General features: G+C 37.2%; 1 protein-coding gene across 14 annotated transcripts in view; it reads left to right on the top strand.

Moving 5' to 3' along the window:
- robo2 (roundabout guidance receptor 2) overlaps positions 1-21,170 on the top strand; it is a 627,127-nt gene that overhangs the window by 562,630 nt on the left and 43,327 nt on the right. For all 14 annotated transcript variants that reach the window (XM_031896599.1, XM_031896601.1, XM_031896594.1 and 11 more), the window contains 5 exons: positions 2,457-2,623; positions 5,237-5,358; positions 12,648-12,879; positions 17,410-17,534; positions 19,492-19,663. In XM_031896599.1, coding sequence (XP_031752459.1) covers positions 2,457-2,623; positions 5,237-5,358; positions 12,648-12,879; positions 17,410-17,534; positions 19,492-19,663 — 818 coding nt within the window. The remainder of the gene's footprint in view (positions 1-2,456; positions 2,624-5,236; positions 5,359-12,647; positions 12,880-17,409; positions 17,535-19,491; positions 19,664-21,170) is intronic.

Here is a 21,170-nt window from a genome sequence, read left to right as displayed (position 1 = left end):
TGTTCCCCTTTTTGAGACATGGCTGCTAAAATATTATTAGAAATAAGCTCCAGGGTCAGACTGGGGGGTGCAGGGCCCCCCAAGGTGCCCGTTCTCCCCATAGGGGCCGCCGCCACCCACCCGACATCCCCTGCCTGTGTGAAAAAGTGAAACGTATCAGGGGAGGACACAGTGATCATGTCTGGTCCACTAAGGCCAGGACCCACCGGATTTTTTTCCCGGTATCCCAGTGGCCCAGTCCGACTCTGATAATCTCTATTGAAAATATAAAAAATTTAAGAACATTTTAGGGTGATACTACTTTAGTGATTTGATTGACTGACCACCACCTCCATGTAGGAAATTAGTGCAAGACATGCTATTTATGTAGACTGGACCATAAAGATGGATTATTTGCATTATTTGCAATTGGATGCACCTACAAAACCAGGGTCAGAAAGTTGGTTCTTTAGTGTCTTATTTTTAGTAAGTAGACCATGTTTGGTTAGTAAAAAATGTTTTTATTAATAATATTTTTTGTTAATATTGTAATTGCCAAATAACCTACCAACAATGACCGACTAACAATAAAGCTAGCACATACAATGATTGTGTAACAAAACCCCATTCCATTAAGAAGAAGAACTGCTCATCAGTCTGATCCAGAGATAAACTTTCCTTGATCAGGTAGCTGCCAGACTAATTTATCTTACTCTCATTATGCTAATTGTTATTTAATACTTCCGTAACCATCGGACATTTAAGTGACATACTGATGAATGCTTATTCCTAAGACTACGTACATACACTGATAATTTATTAATATAGTGCATGCATTGCTGGTTGGGTGCCTTGTGGAAGACATTTGCATGCATCTCTGATACATCTTGAATGTATAATGACATGTCACTTTAAATGAAGCAAGGAAAAAATTGCAGTTTATTTCTTCTTCTTCAGATTACTCTGTTTCAATATTAATTATATTTGGCGTTTGATAGTAAATGCTAAAGCTATTTTTTTTCTGGAAATGAAGCAAAAATGTCTATTTTACAACCCACGATATTAAATAGAGACTGTTTTGCATCCAACTATTTATTTTGAAGGGAATTCAACCTTTAGGGGCACATTTACTAACCCACGAACGGGCCGAATGCGTCCGATTGCGTTTTTTTCGTAATGATCGATAATTTTGCGATTTTTTCGTATTTTTTGCGATTTTTTCGGCGTCTTTACAATTTTTGCGTAAAAACGCGAGTTTTTCATAGCCATTACGAAAGTTGCGCAAAGTCGCGATTTTTTCGTAGCGTTAAAACTTGCGCGAAACGTTGTGCCTTTTAAGTTTTAACGCTACAAAAAAGGCGCGACTTTGCGCGCAAGTATTAACGCTACGAAAAAATCGCGACTTTGCGCAACTTTCGTAATGGCTACGAAAAACTCGCGTTTTTACGCAAAAATCGTAAAGACGCCGAAAAAATCGCAAAAAATACGAAAAAGTCGCAAAATGTTCGTTTCCAATCGGAATTTTTCCAATTCGGATTCGAAATCGTGTCTTAGTAAATCAGCCCCTTAGTCTTCTGTTGATCTCAAACTCCCAGGCTCATAAAGGGAAGGTTGGAAGCTTCTGTGGTGAAAATTGATGTGAAATGCAGATTGAATATTCAATTTACATGATAAAAATGATACAAAATGCTCGAGTTACATAGCCTGTCTAACTCCAATAGGAATTCATTGTAACCTTATTTACAAGGTGGAGGACGCAGTGCAAAGCACAAACTTGCAACCATTTAAACGCTATTAAAGAGGTACCTGCCTCTACAGGTCCCGGCCTATTCTTGTGCCTTGCACTAAAATGTTGGTTGCACCTGTTTGTGGTATTAATACTTGCATTTTCCACTAGTAAATAAACCTTACAAAGTATTTTGGATAGCTTAAAGGTGTAGTAATGTCATTTGGGCATTTTACTGCCAATGGATTCACCACATTAGTGCCACCTAGAATGCTATATTTATTCTGCAGAAAGCTTTATCATACCTGAGTTAAGGGCCCTAGAAGCTTTCTGTGTTTGTTTAAGATTGCAGCTGCCATTTTAGCTTGGTCTTCATAGATTCCTGCTGCAGCGCTAGTCATTATAGCTCAGATTACACATTGCTAAGGGAGGGGGAGTGAGTTTTATGAATTCTTGGGGGAGGGGGGAGCAGGAGAGGGGAGAGAGCTGCATAGACTCTGGTCCCGGGAATGAAGGATTTTTCTGAGAGAGGAAGTCAGATACCCAAGAACATGTTTACAAAAAAGGAGACAAGAAAACCTGTGTTTCTTTTGATGTGCAGTGTTTCTGTGAGTGCTTATGGCTGTATTTACATAGACCTTTCTGATAAAACTTACTTTGTTTTTACCTTTCCTTCCCCTTTAAGATATCCCTTATGCTGTATATTGATGCCAGTGTTCAAAATGTTTTTTTTTAAATTTATTTTCTGCAGTCAATCTGTGAGCAATAGTTGGCAAACTGTGGCCAATCACGTGAAGACAACGCTTTACACTGTTAAAGGACTGCGCCCAAACACCATTTATCTCTTTATGGTGAGAGCAATCAATACTGAAGGACTGAGTGACCCAAGTCCAATATCTGATCCAGTGCGTACACAAGGTAACAGCATACCCCAAACTTATTTTTCATTAAGAGATTACAAATACAGCATCTGCAAGAATTGTAGCTGAGTTTCAGAGAAATTAATAATGTATGGAAAAGGAAAGAAATGTTGGGGGTAAGGTAACTGATGGGCATGGATAAATACTAAGACTCAATCCACCTAAATGTAAGGAAGCCTGAGTTATAACTTTTCAATTTATCCTCTAATTGGTATGGGTTGCATTATCTGGAAACCCATTATCCAGAAAGCTCCTTTTAAATTCTAAATCTAAGCATATTTCTTTTTTTCTCTGTAATAATAAAACAGTTCCATGTACTTGATCCCAACTAAGATATAATTACCCCTTATTGGGGGCAGAACAGCCCTATTGGGTTTATTTAATGGTTAAATGATTCCCTTTTCTCTGTAATAATAAAACAGTACCTGTACTTGATCCCAACTAAGATATAATTACCCCTTATTGGGGGCAGAACAATCCTATTGGGTTTATTTAATGGTTAAATGATTCCCTTTTCTCTGTAATAATAAAACAGTACCTGTACTTGATCCCAACTAAGATATAATTAATCCTTATTGGGGGCAGAACAGCCCTATTGGGTTTATTTAATGGTTAAATGATTCCCTTTTCTCTGTAATAATAAAACAGTACCTGTACTTGATCCCAACTAAGATATAATTAATCCTTTATTTTTAGTAGGCTTATGGTATGGAGATCCAAATTAAGTTAAGAAAACCTCTCTGGAAAACCCCAGGTCCACAAAATTCTGGATAACAGGTTCAATACCTGTATATAGCTTTCACATATTCCACAATGTTCTACATTGTCCCTGTACAGTCTAAGGTCCCCATTAGCGATGAGCGAAATAATTCACTAGCCATGGATTCGTGGCGAAAATCCACTTTTTGACATTGGCGGATTATTTCGCGAAACGGTTGGCAAAATTTGCAGTGTAAAAAGTAGGCACGTGACAAAAAAATTTATGTTTGTGTCAAAAAAGATTGTCACATGTGTCAAAAAATGTCACGCGCAACAATTTTTTTTGATGCCGATATTTTTGCAGTTTCACGGATTTTTCATCATTTCACCAATCTTTTCAAAGATTTGCCTTTTTCAGCAAAGCAAAATGGGTCAGATTCGCTCATCACTAGTCCCCATCACAACTGGTGATTGGTAAAGAAGCCAAACATGCATCTGCCATATTGCATTATTTTCCTTGAATATATTTAATTCTTTATTGGAATTTGATGCAAATACAAAAAAATTCTCCACTACTTGTGTCATAGAGCAATCTGATATTTCTGTTTGAAAGTTAATTTTTCGTTACCCATATTTATTTATTATTGCATCTAATTCAGGCAGCAGGTTTCTGATAATGCAGACAAGTGCTTGGGTCACCAAAGAAGAAATTTGTGTAATTAGCGAAATTCAGCATGTGAAAGGCTCTTCACAGAGACAAGTAGCTCTTTCACCGTACAACCGCGTGCAGGTGTACTGAATTCAAGCACAAAAGTGTATTTTATTGAATGAAAGATTTTTATGTTGCCATACAATTCAAAAAGTCAATTTCATCTTTGAGAGAGGTTTGGAATTAAAGATTTATTAGACATGAAATGAAACCCTTCGCCTTTGTAACTAGTTTTATTGCAAAATACATATCAAATGAGTTTTCATGTTTTATTTCAATACCCGTTTTTGCTTAAATTGCCAAGATTGACTGCATTTAGACCTTAATCTATCCCACCATTCTTTTTAGTAGCTTGCTCCTCTGACTGTAATGGTTATTATAATATCACGGCGCTGTCTTTCACCCATTTGCAGACCATAGAAATGGCTTTTAAAGCTTTTGTGTTTGAGAGATGGGCTGATATAAAGCACAATTTTCCATAAAATGGACATTATTGCGGTATCTCTTGCAGGCTGGCTATTTTGTGTTCTGTTCTAAAACCAGAGATTAGCTCTTTCTCTGAAAATCACCAAATAGTGAAACTGCCATTAAGATTATTTCCGAGATTCCTGCCACTGAAGAATCTGGCCAATTAAATGAAGAAATATATCTAGATTGAAGATTTAGTAGCAGAGTATAGGAATACTGGATGCTTATTCTAAACATATTTTTAATAACAATCTGTCTCTGTGCTTCTAAATAGTTTTCAGCAGACAAATGTTTAGGGGAGGCAACTTAAGTCCCAACAACACATGTATACAAAGGAATGGAGATCTTGGAGCTAGAACATAGAAAGGAATAGGCAATGACTGCAATCATAGAAGGCAAATAATGCCAGCAAAGGAATGGAGAGGGAAAATTGGGGAATTGGGGTTAGGCAAGTAATATCTTTAGCAAGCTTGGACCATCTACAAAGATGAGAAGAGGCACCCACCCATCCCAAAAAGTTGTAATTATGTGAGAGGACATGCATTTCAGATGTTAGACAGATGAAGGTATAGGTAATAAAAGGATAAAAAATGAAGAGATGAGATATTTGATACCATTTACAATTAAGGGAACATGTAAGTGATTGCCCTGATACTCAGAAGTGAGCTCCTTGGGTTAGGATTCTAACTCACCTACTGCATTACTGTTAATTGTTTAATATTTTCTATTTATTAGATATAAGTCCACCTGTTCAAGGAGTAGATCACCGGCAAGTACAGAAAGAACTTGGGGATGTGATTGTACGGCTCCATAATCCTGTTGTTCTGACACCAACAACAATCCAGGTCACCTGGATGGTAAGAAGGAACAGTTCTTTCATTCTTTAACTATTTTGCATGGAAAAAAATATGAAAATGTAATGAAAGATTTCGTAAAATCTTTTCATGCAAGAAATTACTTTTGCAACGTATTGGCAAACAGAAAATGAGTGGGAACTCTTGGTCGACTTTCTATCCTTTTATTTTATTAATGCAATTTAAATTTAAATGAGACTAATAACTAAATGTTATTCCATAAGGTTTACATAAGGTTTACATCATGTTAGGTTTCATCTATATAAAACTATCCATTTTGCGCCATGGCCGCTGGAAGTTGATATGGAAAGTGAAGCTTTGATTCTAATTTAAAATAAGCCAATAACTATCATCTCTTTTGCTCCATAATTTTTTTTTTTTAATTAAATTACATCTCTACAGTTGTTAATAGTCTACAACAGGTGTCCCCAATCTTTCTTACTGGTGGTCCACAGTCAAATGTAAAAAGACTTGGAGAGCAACACAAGCACCAAAAAAGTTCATGGAGGAGCCAAATAAGGGCTAAGATTGGCTATTAGGTAGCCTCTATGCACCCTATCAGCTTACAGGGGCTTTATTTGGTAGGAAATCTTGTTTTTATTCAAAACTTGCCCCCAAGTCAGGAATTCAAAAATAACTACCTGGTTTGGGGGCACTGAGAGCAACATCCAAGGGGTTGGGGAGCCACATGTTGCCCCCGAGTCACTGGTTGGGGATCACTGGTCTACAACATCCAATAGCCCCCGACAGCCATGAAATTGGAAAACTACAGTTTTAACACTACTGTTAGCATTTGGCTTCACTAACTTATTGTGCATATATCCAAGAGTTATATCATGTGACATCATTTTGTCTCAATACACAATCTCTCATTTATAACATACAGGTACATCTAAGTGGGGAGGGGTGTGAAATGGAGTTTCTTTACTTTCCCAATAAATATAAGCATAGGGGCATCACAAAGTGTGTTGGCTATTAGGGAGCCTCTATGCACACTATCAGCTTACAGGGGGCTTTATTTGGTAGGAAATCTTGTTTTTATTCAACCAAAACTTGCCCCCAAGTCAGGAATTCAAAAATAACTACCTGGTTTGGGGGCACTGAGAGCAACATCCAAGGGGTTGGGGAGCAACATGTTGCCCCTGAGCCACTGGTTGGGGATCAGTGCCTCAAAAGATAGGAAGTGATATGAGACAAGCATGTATAGCAAAATGCAAAACTATAATCTATTTATAATCTATGTGAATGATGTTCTAACTTTCCTGTGATCTGATATTGCTTTTATGGCTTTTGATTTTGACACTTTAAGATGTGTGGCATGGTGGAAAGTCACATGTTTTAACAACATAGCACTGCAAGGACTCAAAATAACTTGAAGAGTTCACACTATGTAATAACAAGTTTGCATTCAACAGAAAAAGGACAACAATTATATAAATAAATAACACTGTAGGTTTAAATTGGAAAGACTTGTGATTATGGTCTGCTTTATCACTTAAATCTGAGACATAATTTATGTTAACCACAGTAAAGAAAGGCATATATACTTTGATATACTTCGCTAAAATAAGTATGAATTTAAAATGTATTTATTATTATAATTATGACTATTATTATTATTATTATTATTATTATTATTAAGGACATGGAAAGGCTAATTCATCCCTGGGAAATAGAAGTAAAATGGCGGCAAGGTGCTTCCTTAGAAAGATACACAAGTGAATTAATCTTTCCTTCTCCCATAATTCAAGTGTAGTTACTAGAGAACATCTGGAAGTCTTTCTTACATTTATTGGATAGGCCAGATGACCATTTACTACCACCCAGTTTCTGGGATAAAGATTCCTTGTTATACTTTGGGTTAATTATTTACATCATAACTAACATTTGTATTATCATTAGCATTGTTTACTCTGGCTATTTATTATGTTTTCATTTAATTAAGTTGAAACATATACTGGGACATTTTTTTAATCCTATAACAGAAAATCAAATATATAGTGTTGACACTGAAGTACTTGCTTCCATTAATATAAATGTTATATTATATATAGCAGCTCTGTTCATAGGGAATAACCTAGAACCGAGGGAACTCTCTGGTTCATGTAAACTAAAATTGATTCCTGCCTTGAAAAGAAAATCTTATATTCAGTGGTGCCTAGTATGGTCAGTTTTTGGGTGGTTAACTTCTAAAGCAGAAAATCCTGGTTTAATCCTATTGGAGATTTGGCATACGAAAAATAAGAGATTATTGTATTTATTTGGGGTTTAGGAAACTCATCATTGATTTACTAAACCTAAAACAATTATGTAGTGAAAAGCAAATCCTGTGAAAGTGCATTTATCTGCAGCAACTTTTTATACTTTTTTGTTGCAGTTTTTTAACGCAAAATACATTTGTGTCTAGGGGGTGTTTTGTTGGGTTTTTTTTTGTGCAAATCCATACCAGGCAAAAGATTTCTTTATCACTACAATTATGACCTTCAAAAATAACTGTAGTTAAAATATTGTATATAAGGTCTCAATGGTCTGTTATTAAGGTAAGGCTGAGAAAGCCTGTGGCTAAGCTTCAGAAAACCCTTCGCTTAATACATTCCCTTAGCATCAGAATGCCCCCAGGCCAAACAAATACCTTTGGTTTTCACATTTTATGCAATAAATTTGTATTCAGGCAATATCATTTAGGCTGCAATGTTTTGTAAAGTTGTCAATGATTAATTAATATTGTTACTGCCTGTGTATGTGCACCTCCCTTTTATAAGGTAAAATATACACAATATAGCTTATAGGATTGAGACAAAAAAATAAAAACAAAATTAGAGCTAAATAAAGAAAGTAGAATGCTCTGAAATGGCAAACATCACAATCACATCACTACTTTCTACGCTTGCTTGAAAAAATCATTACAAAAATCATAAAGTCCATCCTCTGCGAGCTACTGAGACAATGGATTTGTCCACAATGATTTTCTAATTCTAATGAGTCTCATGTGGCTTGTTATTTCTGAGGAAAATCCTAGGCTATATTTAACTTTTGCTGCTTATTTATAGTGCCCACTGTAGAGCTTTCATCTTTATAATATAAATATTTCAAGCAAGTTATTGTGGGGGTTACACCAGGGAAGCAGCTAACAGCACTGCATGATGAAAGTAGGTCTTGTATTCCTCAGAGTGGTTCAATACTTAACTTATAAGGAGATATAAAATCAGTAGACACTTCCGTGATACATTCTGGACATAGAGCAGTAGAATTGCTAGTGTGTGGTTAGTAATACTTAAAAACAGGTACAGTGAGACATAGAGGGGATGTTTTTCAAAGGTATTATTATATTACCCTTTGGGCACTGTGTCTTTTTTGATCTTGCCATTCCACATTACCAATAAACACACACGTAAAGAGAAAACTAAAAATGTAAATTTACCAAAGGTGCATTCATGCTATACACTATTCATTTAAATGGTCAGTATAGGAAGCTACTTAACTATTATGGATGCCATACAGTTGCATACAAGTACATTATTTGTTATTGTGGCACATTCAAATCTGGCACACCACTCTTAAAAGGGATGTAAAATTCTTAACTCGGTGTTTATATATAGCCCTAGAATAGGAAAGCACTGTAACAGTTTAACACATTTAAAACACAGCTATTGGAGCTGGAGCTCTGTATCCCTCAGTGTCTGCGGCAGAATGACTCTCTGCTCATGTTTCACTTCCTTATGTGTCCCTGACTTGCTCTTATTAGCAACTGACCAATGGCAATCCAGTAAACAAACCCCTGCCACTGGCTGTATAGGTTTCCAGGACCTGTGATCAGAGCTATTTTTAGGGGAATCGCATATGATGTAAAGACAAAAGGGCACATTCATCAAAGTACGAGTTTGAATTGATGATGATCACAAATGTCATGAAAATGGTTATGAAAAAATCATAATAGTCACGATAATATCGTATTGGCGATCCTGCCATTATGAACGATCGTAAATGGCGGGAAAACCTTCCCGACTTTGATCCTTATGTGCATGATTTTGGAAGCTTCCCATAGGACTCAATGGCACTCTCCAGCTCCAACCCTGCCCAAGGAAAGTCTCCCATAGGGCTCAATGGCACTCTGCAGCTCCCACCCGGCCCAAGGAAAGTCTCCCATAGGGCTCAATGGCACTGTGCAGCTCCAACCCGGCCCAAGGAAAGTCTCCCATAGGGCTCAATGGCACTCTGCAGCTCCAACCCGGCCCAAGGAAAATCTCCCATAGGGCTCAATGGCACTCTGCAGCTCCAACCCGGCCCAAGGAAAGTCTCCCATAGGGCTCAATGGCACTCTGTAGCTCCAACCTGGCCCAAGGAAAGTCTCCCATAGGGCTCAATGGCACTCTGCAGCTCCAACCCGGCCCAAGGAAAATCTCCCATAGGGCTCAATGGCACTCTGTAGCTCCAACCCGGCCCAAGGAAAATCTCCCATAGGGCTCAATGGCACTCTGCAGCTCCAACCCGGCCCAAGGAAAGTCTCCCATAGGGCTCAATGGCACTCTGCAGCTCCAACCTGGCCCAAGGAAAGTCTCCCATAGGGCTCAATGTCACTCTGCAGCTCCAACCTGGCCCAAGGAAAGTCTCCCATAGGGCTCAATGGCACTCTGCAGCTCCAACCTGGCCCAAGGAAAGTCTCCCATAGGGCTCAATGGCACTCTGCAGCTCCAACCTGGCCCAAGGAAAGTCTCCCATAGGGCTCAATGGCACTCTGCAGCTCCAACCCGGCCCAAGGAAAGTCTCCCATAGGGCTCAATGGCACTCTGCAGCTCCAGGTGCAAAAAAGACGAACAAAGATACTAAAATGTAGCAGAAAATATGCTCAGTACAAAAAAGTCGCATTCGGATCGTTCATACATTAATAAATGTGCCCCAAAGGCTTTTAATGAAAACAGTAGAGAATTTTACTTGGGTTTATATTGCAAATTTATTTCATTTGATCCAAATAACACATACAAGGATTATGATTTTTGACTTTACATCCCCTTTAATGCCAGTTGTAGGTCCCAAAGCATCTAAGCGGCAGATTAAATAAAAAAAATATAATATTAGCCGCATTATGATCAATTAATATATTATAGATGAATATAAACTCAGCTGATAATATATATGTTATGGAAATATAAAATAACAATAGAAACATGTGCCTTGATTCCACAACAAATATTCACCAATTAGAGGTTTGTATTAGTTGTATTATTTAACTGCTTTTGTAGATAAGTAGAAGCTATAGCTTGCTATGGGCTACTAAACCATGGTAATATTTGCCATTATTATGACATATTTCACTTTTGTCCTAAATCTGTTTAGCACATGTTGTGCCAAATATAATTATAAATAATGCTCAAAACAAAAATAAATGAAAAAAAAACAAAGCACATATAAATGAAATGATCTAATATAACATGTATTTTAATGACTAACATATTCTGAGATTTGTGTTTGGTACAGAACACAGAATAGTCTGGTGACCAACACCCATTTTACTTCATTCTCTGCAAACTAATTTAGTTATTTTCTGTACAGTAAATTGAGATGTACACCTATACAAACTGTGTGCATTAAAAGATACATGTAGATAAGGTGCCTAAAATATACTATTAAGAAGATCAGGGGAACAAAGGGGTTGTCTATGACCAACATAACCCTATATTGTTTGTGGTTTTCCACAAACAAGTAATGTAACCTTTTATGCTAATGTCAGTAGTCTGCACTAATTGCCAGGGTGTGACAATATTTATCATATATATATACAGTATATATTAAGTTTTATGTTTTCGGCATCATTTTTTGCCCACATGAAACTATAGATTCAATTTAACAGCATGTTGCAATTGTCATTCATTGTCTTCTATTTATAGCTGATATAATCTTGGCTCATCCTAATCAGGCTTGGTCTATACCTGCGCCACTTTGGAACAAAGCATTTGCCCCCTTTTTTAAAGAAAAAAAACATGGTGACAGTGCCAAAATAGGACATAAATAGTGATGAGGGAATCTCTCCCATTTGCGTTGCCAAAAAATGCGCAAATCTGTCAAAAGATTCACGAAACGGCGAAAATGCCGCGCAGCAAAAAAAAAAAAATTAGTCGCATATGTCATTTTTTGTGCTTGCGGAACAATCTGCAAAACTCAGACATTTTCCGTGAATCCATGCATGCAGACTATTCCTATCACTAGTTCTGGGTTATGTGAGCAAATTTATCCCTACTGTTATCTGGGTTCTGTTATGTCTGTTGATGCCTAATGTGCATCCCTAGTGTATTAAGGGAAAAAATGTCCCTTGTTTGTTCCACATTGCCTTGTCAATAGATGGAATCGACATTGGCATATAGGAAGCAGGAAGACCAAGCTGTTGACTAATATTATTCTTTTCTGCCTTGAAACAGCCTCTGAAGTTCCAGACATCTTTTATTTTATTGATTCATTTTGTTCTTTCCCTTAGATTTAAGCAAAAACTCCATTTACTAACTGTATACCACTTATAAAGCACAAGGCCAAAATAAGCAGATTATATCCCAAAAGCATTTTGTTTTATTTTAAAGATATAGAATTCTTGCTAGAAAACATTTTACCCATTTCAAAATTACATTTGGTTTCAATCTACTTAAAAAGCTTTTATTTTATTTTTTAAAGAAGAAAAATAGAAAAATCTGCTGTCTTTATCATAATACAATTTTTCATCTCTTGGCCTGTTTCCCATGTAGGCAATCTGGGCCCCAAGTTATTTATCATTAATTTAATTACGTCACCTGATTTGTTAGAAATTGTTTCATTCATTGATACATTTTTTAACTTTTATTTGTGTATTTTCCTTAAATATATACAGCGTATGTTGCCAGGAACATATATGTGTCATGTTACTCTTGTTTTGTTAGTTTTAATAACCAGTTATCTCAGTATTTATACAGGGTAGTAGCATGATCCAAACCTGCCTTCCATGTTCTACTTCTTATTTTGTTCTTGCATTTTGTAAATTCTGAATTTTGCTAATAACAGAATGCAGTCTTCCGACCAGAAAATACATTGTGTAAGAGCAAAAGAAGCACCCTAATATAAAGATGGAAGCATTTGTAGTATGTAGAAAGATGGGAAACAATAGAGTTATACTGTAGTTGTGCGCCTTCCCATAAATCAGTTTTAATTTCTGCATTAGGTTCCTTTTAATTTACAGTTAACATTTGAAAGGTCTTAATTTGTAACATGACACATAACTTCCATATTCTTGCTATAATTTTTATAATGTGCTTAATGGAATTTTCTTTCAGGTCGACCGTCAATCCCAGTTTATTCAGGGATACAGGGTAATGTACCGTCAGACTTCTGGTCTGCAGACTCCATCTGCGTGGCAGAGCTTAGAGGTCAAAGTGCCTGCAGAGCGTAGCGCAGTGCTAACCAACCTGAAAAAAGGAATTACTTATGAGATTAAGGTTCGACCTTATTTTAATGAATTTCAAGGAATGGATAGCGAGTCAAAGTCAGCACGAACAACTGAAGAAGGTCAGTAAGCCACAAGCAGTATTTCTTTTCTTTATCAAGCAATGTTAACAAAAATGTAAATGTGTCATGGTTTTGCAAACTAATAAAGCTGCATAGTTCAATGTCAACAAAGGCAAATAAAGGTAACTAATGTGTAAACATCCAACATCTAGATTTGCAAATGCATAGGCCCAGATTTGTGGCAAGGCCATAAAGGCCTGGGCCTAGGGCAGCAAAAATTTAGGGGCGGCCCAGCCGCACCTAAGCTTTACTCGCATACGGAGCACTGGGGGCAGAACATGCAGAAACCTCAGTGCGTCCTGTCCCCAGTGCTTCATTTGTGAGCTAGATGGATGCGGGATCCTGAGGGGAAGAGGGGGTGGTTGAATAGGGGCGGCCTTTGGGCATCATCATTAAAAATCCAGTGTTGCAAAGGCATTGACAAGGTATTCTAAATCTAAAATTACATACAAACTCCTACAATATTTGTATCTGGATTGAAAGAGTAATGTTGGGAATCATTTATGAGCTGTAGGGCTCATCGTTTGGCACATCACATTTGTTCTTGAAGGAAGACTACTTATCAGTTTCTAAACTGACATTTGCTCTTTACACTGTTTATCAAACGTTCCGAGCAAACTTCAATTAAAATGCCATCGTGTAGGACATATACTGTGCCTTTTAGATAAACTGTTCAAAAAGTGGCAATTTCCTCCATAGCCTTTTTTGGCCACAAGTCTACCCATAATTTCATACTTTAAAGGCCACTTTATGTGTTAGAAAATTGCGTGTTAGGCATGATGTTTATAGTGTTTTTCTCCTAAAGATATGTGAAAGTTCCGTGCCTTGATCCGTAGCCAAGATTAATGTAACCTTCAACTAGTCTACCTGCTGCCATCTCCTACTGAAACCCGTGATAAATAATTTTAGAGTCTGTCAAATGTCATCAGCAACAGAAGATAATCTGTGTCTAACTGCTAGGAAAACAGAATCATTTCATAGTCTACAAAATATGACATGTTTGCACTCAAGCCATCTGAGAGCAAAATATTGTGAGAAAAGAATGACATTGGGTTGAACACTTTCTATTATATTCCAGTAAAAATCAATTTCTAGCTGTCGACTTACTGGAGGTACAACAGAAACCAATTAAGCGGGTTCTCGTTAGTACAATGCTTCAGACAAAATTTGTTTAAATATAAATGATTATACCTATTTTTGAGTTTACTGAAAAATGAGAGAATTATATTATCAAAGCTGACTCTATTCACCTTGTGCATATTTGCAATATATCCATTTCCATCTTCATTCCCCCCCCCAAGTCTACATTTTTGGTAAACATATAACAAAACCGCATTCTAAACACAAAGCACTGGATCTGATGGAAGGAAAGGAATTGATGGACCACCTAGACTGCCAATTAAATGCTCTGTTATGGATCTTTTTGTACTTTGTTTGAATTCCTTCATTGATTAAGTTACCATCCCAACCGCATGAAGAATATTCCATGAATGGATCTTTATGCCCTACTTAAGCCTTCATCTCTCCAATTCCATGTTGGGTTCCCTGTTTCTAGGCATTTGCAGCTTATGGAATATGCTTCCCTACATTGTATTTGGTGGTCACAGTAAAGCTTCACTCCCAACAGACCAATTAAAGTGTATTGAGGTTCTTTTATTTCTGATGAAATATGACCATGCCATAGAAAAATATGCACCATTACTCAGAGAGAATAATTACATATTTATGTAGTTTATTTGGGTTAATAAAAAATATAACTAAACATAACTAACCATCAAATTCAACCCTTTTGTACATTCCCAGCATCACATAGTACGAGTAAACTTTGTGCTTGCTATTATATTACCATGCATATAGTTTACCGTCTCTACAGTAATCACACCTAATATTGCTTTGTTTTCTACTATTTTACAAAATACTGAAAATTTTGCATATGTCTATTGCAGTTATAAAGAACTAATGTGCACCTCTTTAATTGCATTGTCAAAACTGACTGCGGCATAGCTAGAGTTTCTCACTGGACAATGTCAGTTTATGTATTATTTCAAATAAAAAGGAATCACTTGAGAGCCAGTTGGCTGGCCTTAAATAAAAAAGGCAAGAATGATAAGAACAAATCAAGGATAGTTGACACGTCCCAAACAGGGCCAACCTTCATTGGATTGCTTTTTATATAGAATGGTACTTCAAAAGCCACCTTGCAAAAATTAATTTCCCCACAGTTAGACTTTGTATCTGGAGTAGACATTTGTCACAATCCAGTCTGCATCCATCTTCCACCTCCTTGGCCTTGTGAGAGTAACAAATGGAATCGCTTTGGTAGCGCAGGAAAAAAAGATGAGCAGCGATTTGGGTTCTTGCACAAGAAGGCTCAGTACGGAAATAATTGACCTGTCAACTATCCGGCATGGCGTCTCCTCAAAACAGCAGCAAGGGAAATGAGAAACATTTAAAAAAAAATGTTGTTTTGCAGTGTGGTCTATTTAATAATTGTATCATCCCTTGAGAAGAGCTTTCATTCATATCCCCTGTTCAACTTACAAAGATATAAACCCTGAGAGAGAGAGAAAGATGTGGTTTTGCACAAATGTAACATCTTGGTTTGGCTGTTTTCCCCCAAATAAAGTGAGGATTGTATTAAGACTTTCCACAGAGTTTTATAAAAAATAAATAATTTCAAATAGGGCTATGCTTTGCAGCAACATTAATTAGGTGTCAGCAGCTTCCTTTAGGCATTATACATTTTCAGATGTTTCCCATGAAAACAACAAAGTCACATTTTAAAAGGGATTGGCAGATGGACATGTGGTCAGTCTACTCTGGGACAACATGGACCCTGAGAATGGAATCAACATGTTAAAATGATTTCAAATGGAAGAAGAGACATTTATGTCATTTTGAAGACATAAATTCACCCATGCAAGCAGAAGGAATACATAATTATCTAAACCTTTATATTAAAACCTTTTATAACAGAATTACAATTAATTAATGATGATAATACCTACTGATTGACTGGATATCGTTTCCATGTATGAGATTATCTGTAGAAAAACGTGATTTTTCAATTCTGGAATGTATGTATCGGCAGGTATACGTGCTTGTGATTGATTTACAATCTTAGCCTTGTTATTCTAGCTATGCAGGTGTGCAATTAATATCTGGTAATCACTTCAGTCTTTCAGCATAAGAGTAAGAGACTCACAATGATGATACTTGAGGCGGAATTATACACTTGATCAAAGAGGAAAGATGAGCAAGGGAATATTATTAAAAGGGGGGCTAAGGCATGTAAGGACTAATTGTTTGATCACCTGGAATATCTACTCTCTGTAGAATACGCTACAAGGTGCTGACACGCGGAGGGGGGCTTAATGAATGTTGGAATTTCTATTCATGTTTGTATGCAAGCTAAAATGATCAATGTGCCCTATGTTGAAGCATAGCTCTAAGTAGTATGAAAGTGAAGTTATATATGATATGAAAGGGAGAGTGTGTAAGAACGCTCTGCAGCTTTGGAAGGCATCATCATATTAGAGCGGAGGGCTTGAAAGATGTACATTTCCTTGGCAGACAGTGGGTCATTCATAGCTAATTCACATTTGATGTAATATAGCATTAACAGCATAAACCATTACTTTATATATGGTGCTGTGAGTGTTTAAAGTGTGCTATCTTAAATCACAACCCCTTACATGTTTAAGGCACTGGCATATTATGTTGGGCTGGCACATTTGCAAATGACTCAGTTGTAAATATTCCACTTCACATGAAAAAGTCCATAGCCAGCTGAAATCAGGGTAGTAGAGACAAGAATCAGTGAGGTCAGGCAGAAGGTAACCATAACAATCTGAACCCTATATAAAGGTACAACATGAGAATGCCCTTTGCTTTCTATCCTATGACATCTTTGCCCATCTTTTCTGGCAATGAGCAATGGGAATTGATGAACCCTTTAGTAAGAGCCACCAATGGCATATTCAGCAACCGTATGCCAATAGTACCAATGTGGGATATGACCTAGAATTCTATGGACACAAAGATGGAAGAGGCAAGTTTGGCAGATCCCGGCTAGAACTTCAGTATCACAGGGATCCTAGTGGTGGTGCAGTAAATGACTCGGCAACATTTAATTAAGATCCTTTTTTGTTAGGGTGCTTATCATGGCTTACATTGCACATTTTAGTGCATAAAATGAGATTATTATTCCATGGTATGATGAAATAAACACCAAACAAATTACAAAGATCTGTAAAAAAAAACCAAAAAGCAGTGAATTTGTGTATTTAGTAATAAATGAGAGGGCTTGATTTTGCTGAAGACCATATAAATGGAATGCTGCTTCTTTATTAAACAGATGTTATCACAACAGCTAATATTTCAAACCCAGTAACTTGCCATGTTTGCATATTTAGGTCTGCAGGGAACACAAGGTCTGACTTCTGCCTGCCTAGCAATGCATTAGGTTAGTTAAAAAAAAGAGGTTTGAGCAGCAGGATTAATGTCTATTTCTTTTCCTTCCTGCTGTAGCCCCAAGTGCTCCTCCTCAGTCTGTTACTGTTATGACAGTGGGAAATAACAACAGCACCAGCATCAGCATCTCATGGGACCCCCCTCCATCTGACCACCAGAATGGAATTATCCAGGACTACAGGGTAACGTGCTTTCATTATATGACATGGGATTCTGATTTGCAATAAATACTATTTTTACAGTGAAAAAAAAAGTTACCCAAATTTGTAAAAATGCAATTTTTGCTGTAGCCCATTCATTTCAGTTTAGAATACAGCCCATTGTGACATTACGTTCATATTTATTTGGAAGGATCAATATTGCATCAAGATTTATTAACCCCCATGCAGATATTAACCTCAGCTTCACCCCTGTCAATACTTCCTGCTCCAATAAATTCATCTTGATGCTGTCGCCATCACAACCTTTTCCATATTAGATCTAAAGCAGATTAGCATATGATTAACTTCTACGTAGCATTCACTCCAACTGAACCCTTTGAAAATATGATCAGATCATTTAAGGAAAAACTTATAGCCGCCCTTTTCCTTGGCTCAGTGCTTTAGAGTGCTGGGGGAGTTACGGTGTAGAAGATTTGAGAGTAATAGAGGTTATTATACAAGACACTGGTTTGTTTGGGATTAAATAAATATTTACGTAGAAGTCAATAATACAGTAATGCAATCAGAACACAGATTTAACATCCCATTTATGAATAAAGCTTTTCCTTGTTTATTCCCCCTTAACTAGACTATGAAATATGACATAAGTTATTCTGCCATATTGGTATGTCTGATTTAATAGTTATTAGATATTGTAGGGGTCCTTTACATACACAAGCATGGTATACAAACTGCTATGGATGAAGGTAAATGGCATCAATATTTGCTATCCATTGTGTCCATTGTGTACCCCATAGAAAGAAAATAAGAAAGACCTATTAAAGCCTGCAAAAATATACAGATTTTTTGGGGTTGATTGTATTTACATTGTTGGATGCAACAGCTTCACTGTTCATATCTACCTACCATGATTCAGGGAGCTTGTTGGATGGGACCAACACATAGCTGTTTAGTAAAGTGGTCTTTTCTGAAGTGACATTTTGTCCTTCAAGAGTAAAACTAGGACAACACGATTTCCACATTAACTGTGTGCAATTCGATTACAGTACATATGTGTGGGAAGAGCTACACTGATAGTAGGTTGTAGATTAGATTCCAGCTAATGACAAACAAGTGGCACTCGCCTTTGATTGTCTATGAAGAACACATTAGATGAAGCAAGCCATAGAGAAGCTCTCGTTCTTAGGAATTAATGAAAATATGTTGGAATGGGATGTTCTAAACTTATTATATATATATATATATATATATAGCACATAATGGTGCTAGAGAATGTACTTAGGCATGGGTATTATGACAGTGGGGCCAAATGGATCGAATTATAATGGGAGCAATGGGCGCAGTTGGTTCAGGGACCGCACCAACGAGCTGATGTGGTCCCTGATCCAACTAAATCTTTTAACCTGTCCGATCAATATCTGGCCAATTTCAGGCCAGATATCGGTCGGGCATGCCCTTTGTTCCTGCCCCTACATGGGCCGATAAGCTGCCGGATCAGTCCAAGGGACCGATATTGACAGCTACAATCGGCCCGTGTATGGCCACCTTAACTAAGGTCTAAAACTATACTCAATCTAAAGTGGTCTAACTGAAATTCCCAGCAACCCCTGACAGCCAAAGTGACTCAAAAGTCATCAACAATGTGACCTGGACATTCCCATCATAAATATCTATTAGTTATTACATAATGTAATATGTGCACTTTTTAACTAGGCCTTTTATAGCCAAGGGCTTCATTGAAACTTGGAGCCCAGGGCATAAGTCAACCCTGCTCTTCCCTTAAAACTACCCTGGTCATAAATATTTGGGGAACAAAAAATGAAAGTGTAAAGGAATAAAGATGGGCAAATGGTGGTGCTTTAACTGGTATTGAACTACAGTTCCCAGAAACCCCTGATAGTCACTGTTAAAGTCAAATGTAATTTCATTAAATTTAAATTTTTCTATGCCTTTTATATGTTTATTTTTCCTGCTGTAGATCTGGTGCCTGGGTAATGAGACACGTTTCCACATCAACAAGACAGTGGATGCTGCTATTCGTTCCGTGGTTATCGGTGGGCTATTCCCTGGAATTCAGTACCGCGTTGAAGTCGCAGCCAGTACAAGCGCAGGCACTGGGGTAAAAAGTGCTCCCCAGCACATACAGATAGGTAAATGCCTTTCTATCATACGCATTTCTGCTTCTCTGTTTTAATGTGGAACAGAGTACAAGGCACAAAGGCCAGATGTTCTGGGAAACTTATTTATACACAGAGCTGCTGGGTATATAACATTAGCCATGTTTCAGATAATGTGACACTGAACTCATGTGCATACCTTCTGTATCTCCCACAAAATCTATGCATTTTGATCAGCTGGATAGCAATTCATTACTGCTTACTTTGGTAGCATTGTAATTCTGGAGTACTTGAAATGCCCCCAGGGTCTCGTATTTCTTGTGGATTTTTTTCTTTTTTCCAATCCCATTGTTTTAGCAAGGACTCCATAAATCACATCCAAATGTAGGAAACATAAAAAACTCCAGACAACTCCAGCAAAAAAAAAAAAAAAAGAAATCACTGTAGGGCATGTCAAAAATAGCTGATATATAATAAATTTCAGCCAGAAATAGTTAATAAAATACCAATAGAACGCACTGGGGCACTCTAACATAAAAATGGTTTGTAGATGATTCTCAGCCTGATCACGTCTGTTGTGTACTTACATTTATTCAGTATGTAACCTTTTGTTTTCTTGTCTATACCAAATGTGCCATATTGATTGGCTCTATAAAGAAGTTGCAATGAAAATACCAGTGATTACCAAGGTTTCATTGCCAGCAATTGAGAACCCTTTAAAATGGCCCATGGTCCATTATTGTGAATTACAAACCCAATAATCCCTGGTGCTTTATTTGATCTTGAAAGGAAGGAGGTTCCATTTAAATATTCGGAAATTATTTTTTACTGTGAAAGCTGTGAAGTTGTGGAATTCCCCCCCTGAATCAGTGGTACTGGCAGATACATTATATAGCTTCAAGAAGGGACTGGATGGTTCTTTAGCAAGCGAGGAAATACAGGGTTATGGGAGATAACTCTTAGTACAAGTTGATCCAGGGACTGGTCCAATTGCCATCTTGGAGTCAGGAAGGAATTTTTTCCCACTCTTAGGCAAATTGGAGAGGCTTCAGATAGGGGTTTTTGCCTTCCTCTAGCAGTTAGGCAGGTTATATATGGGCATTAAGGTTGAACTTGATGGACGTATGTCTTTTTTTACCCTAATTTACTATTTTACTTACTATGTTAAACTGAATCAACATGCTCAGATCTCTATGTTTCCTTGGATGGCCAAATAGATTTTTGAAACCAATCTAAAACCATACAGCGTGCCCAATAAGCCAACATAGGCTCCTATTTAGTCTTCTAGCAGATGTCTAACTGACCACATCAGGAAGAGACAATATATATTTATAGTGACATGGGAAAATAGAAAGGCAAGTAATTAAAAACACAGACATACAGTTGTCTCATGAAATCCCATTAGTGGCTACATAATGCTAAAACACAAATGTCCTCTTTATGTATGTTGTATTGGCAATGACTTACAGGTACTAATGTAATTATCTCGCTCCAGAACATGATTACATCCTAGCCAGATAAGTTTTCCGTGCCATAGTTG

This window comes from Xenopus tropicalis, chromosome 2 (assembly GCF_000004195.4).
Source record: "Xenopus tropicalis strain Nigerian chromosome 2, UCB_Xtro_10.0, whole genome shotgun sequence".
Classification (NCBI taxonomy): Eukaryota; Metazoa; Chordata; class Amphibia; order Anura; family Pipidae; genus Xenopus; species Xenopus tropicalis.
This window is presented reverse-complemented; position numbering and strand designations above follow the sequence as displayed.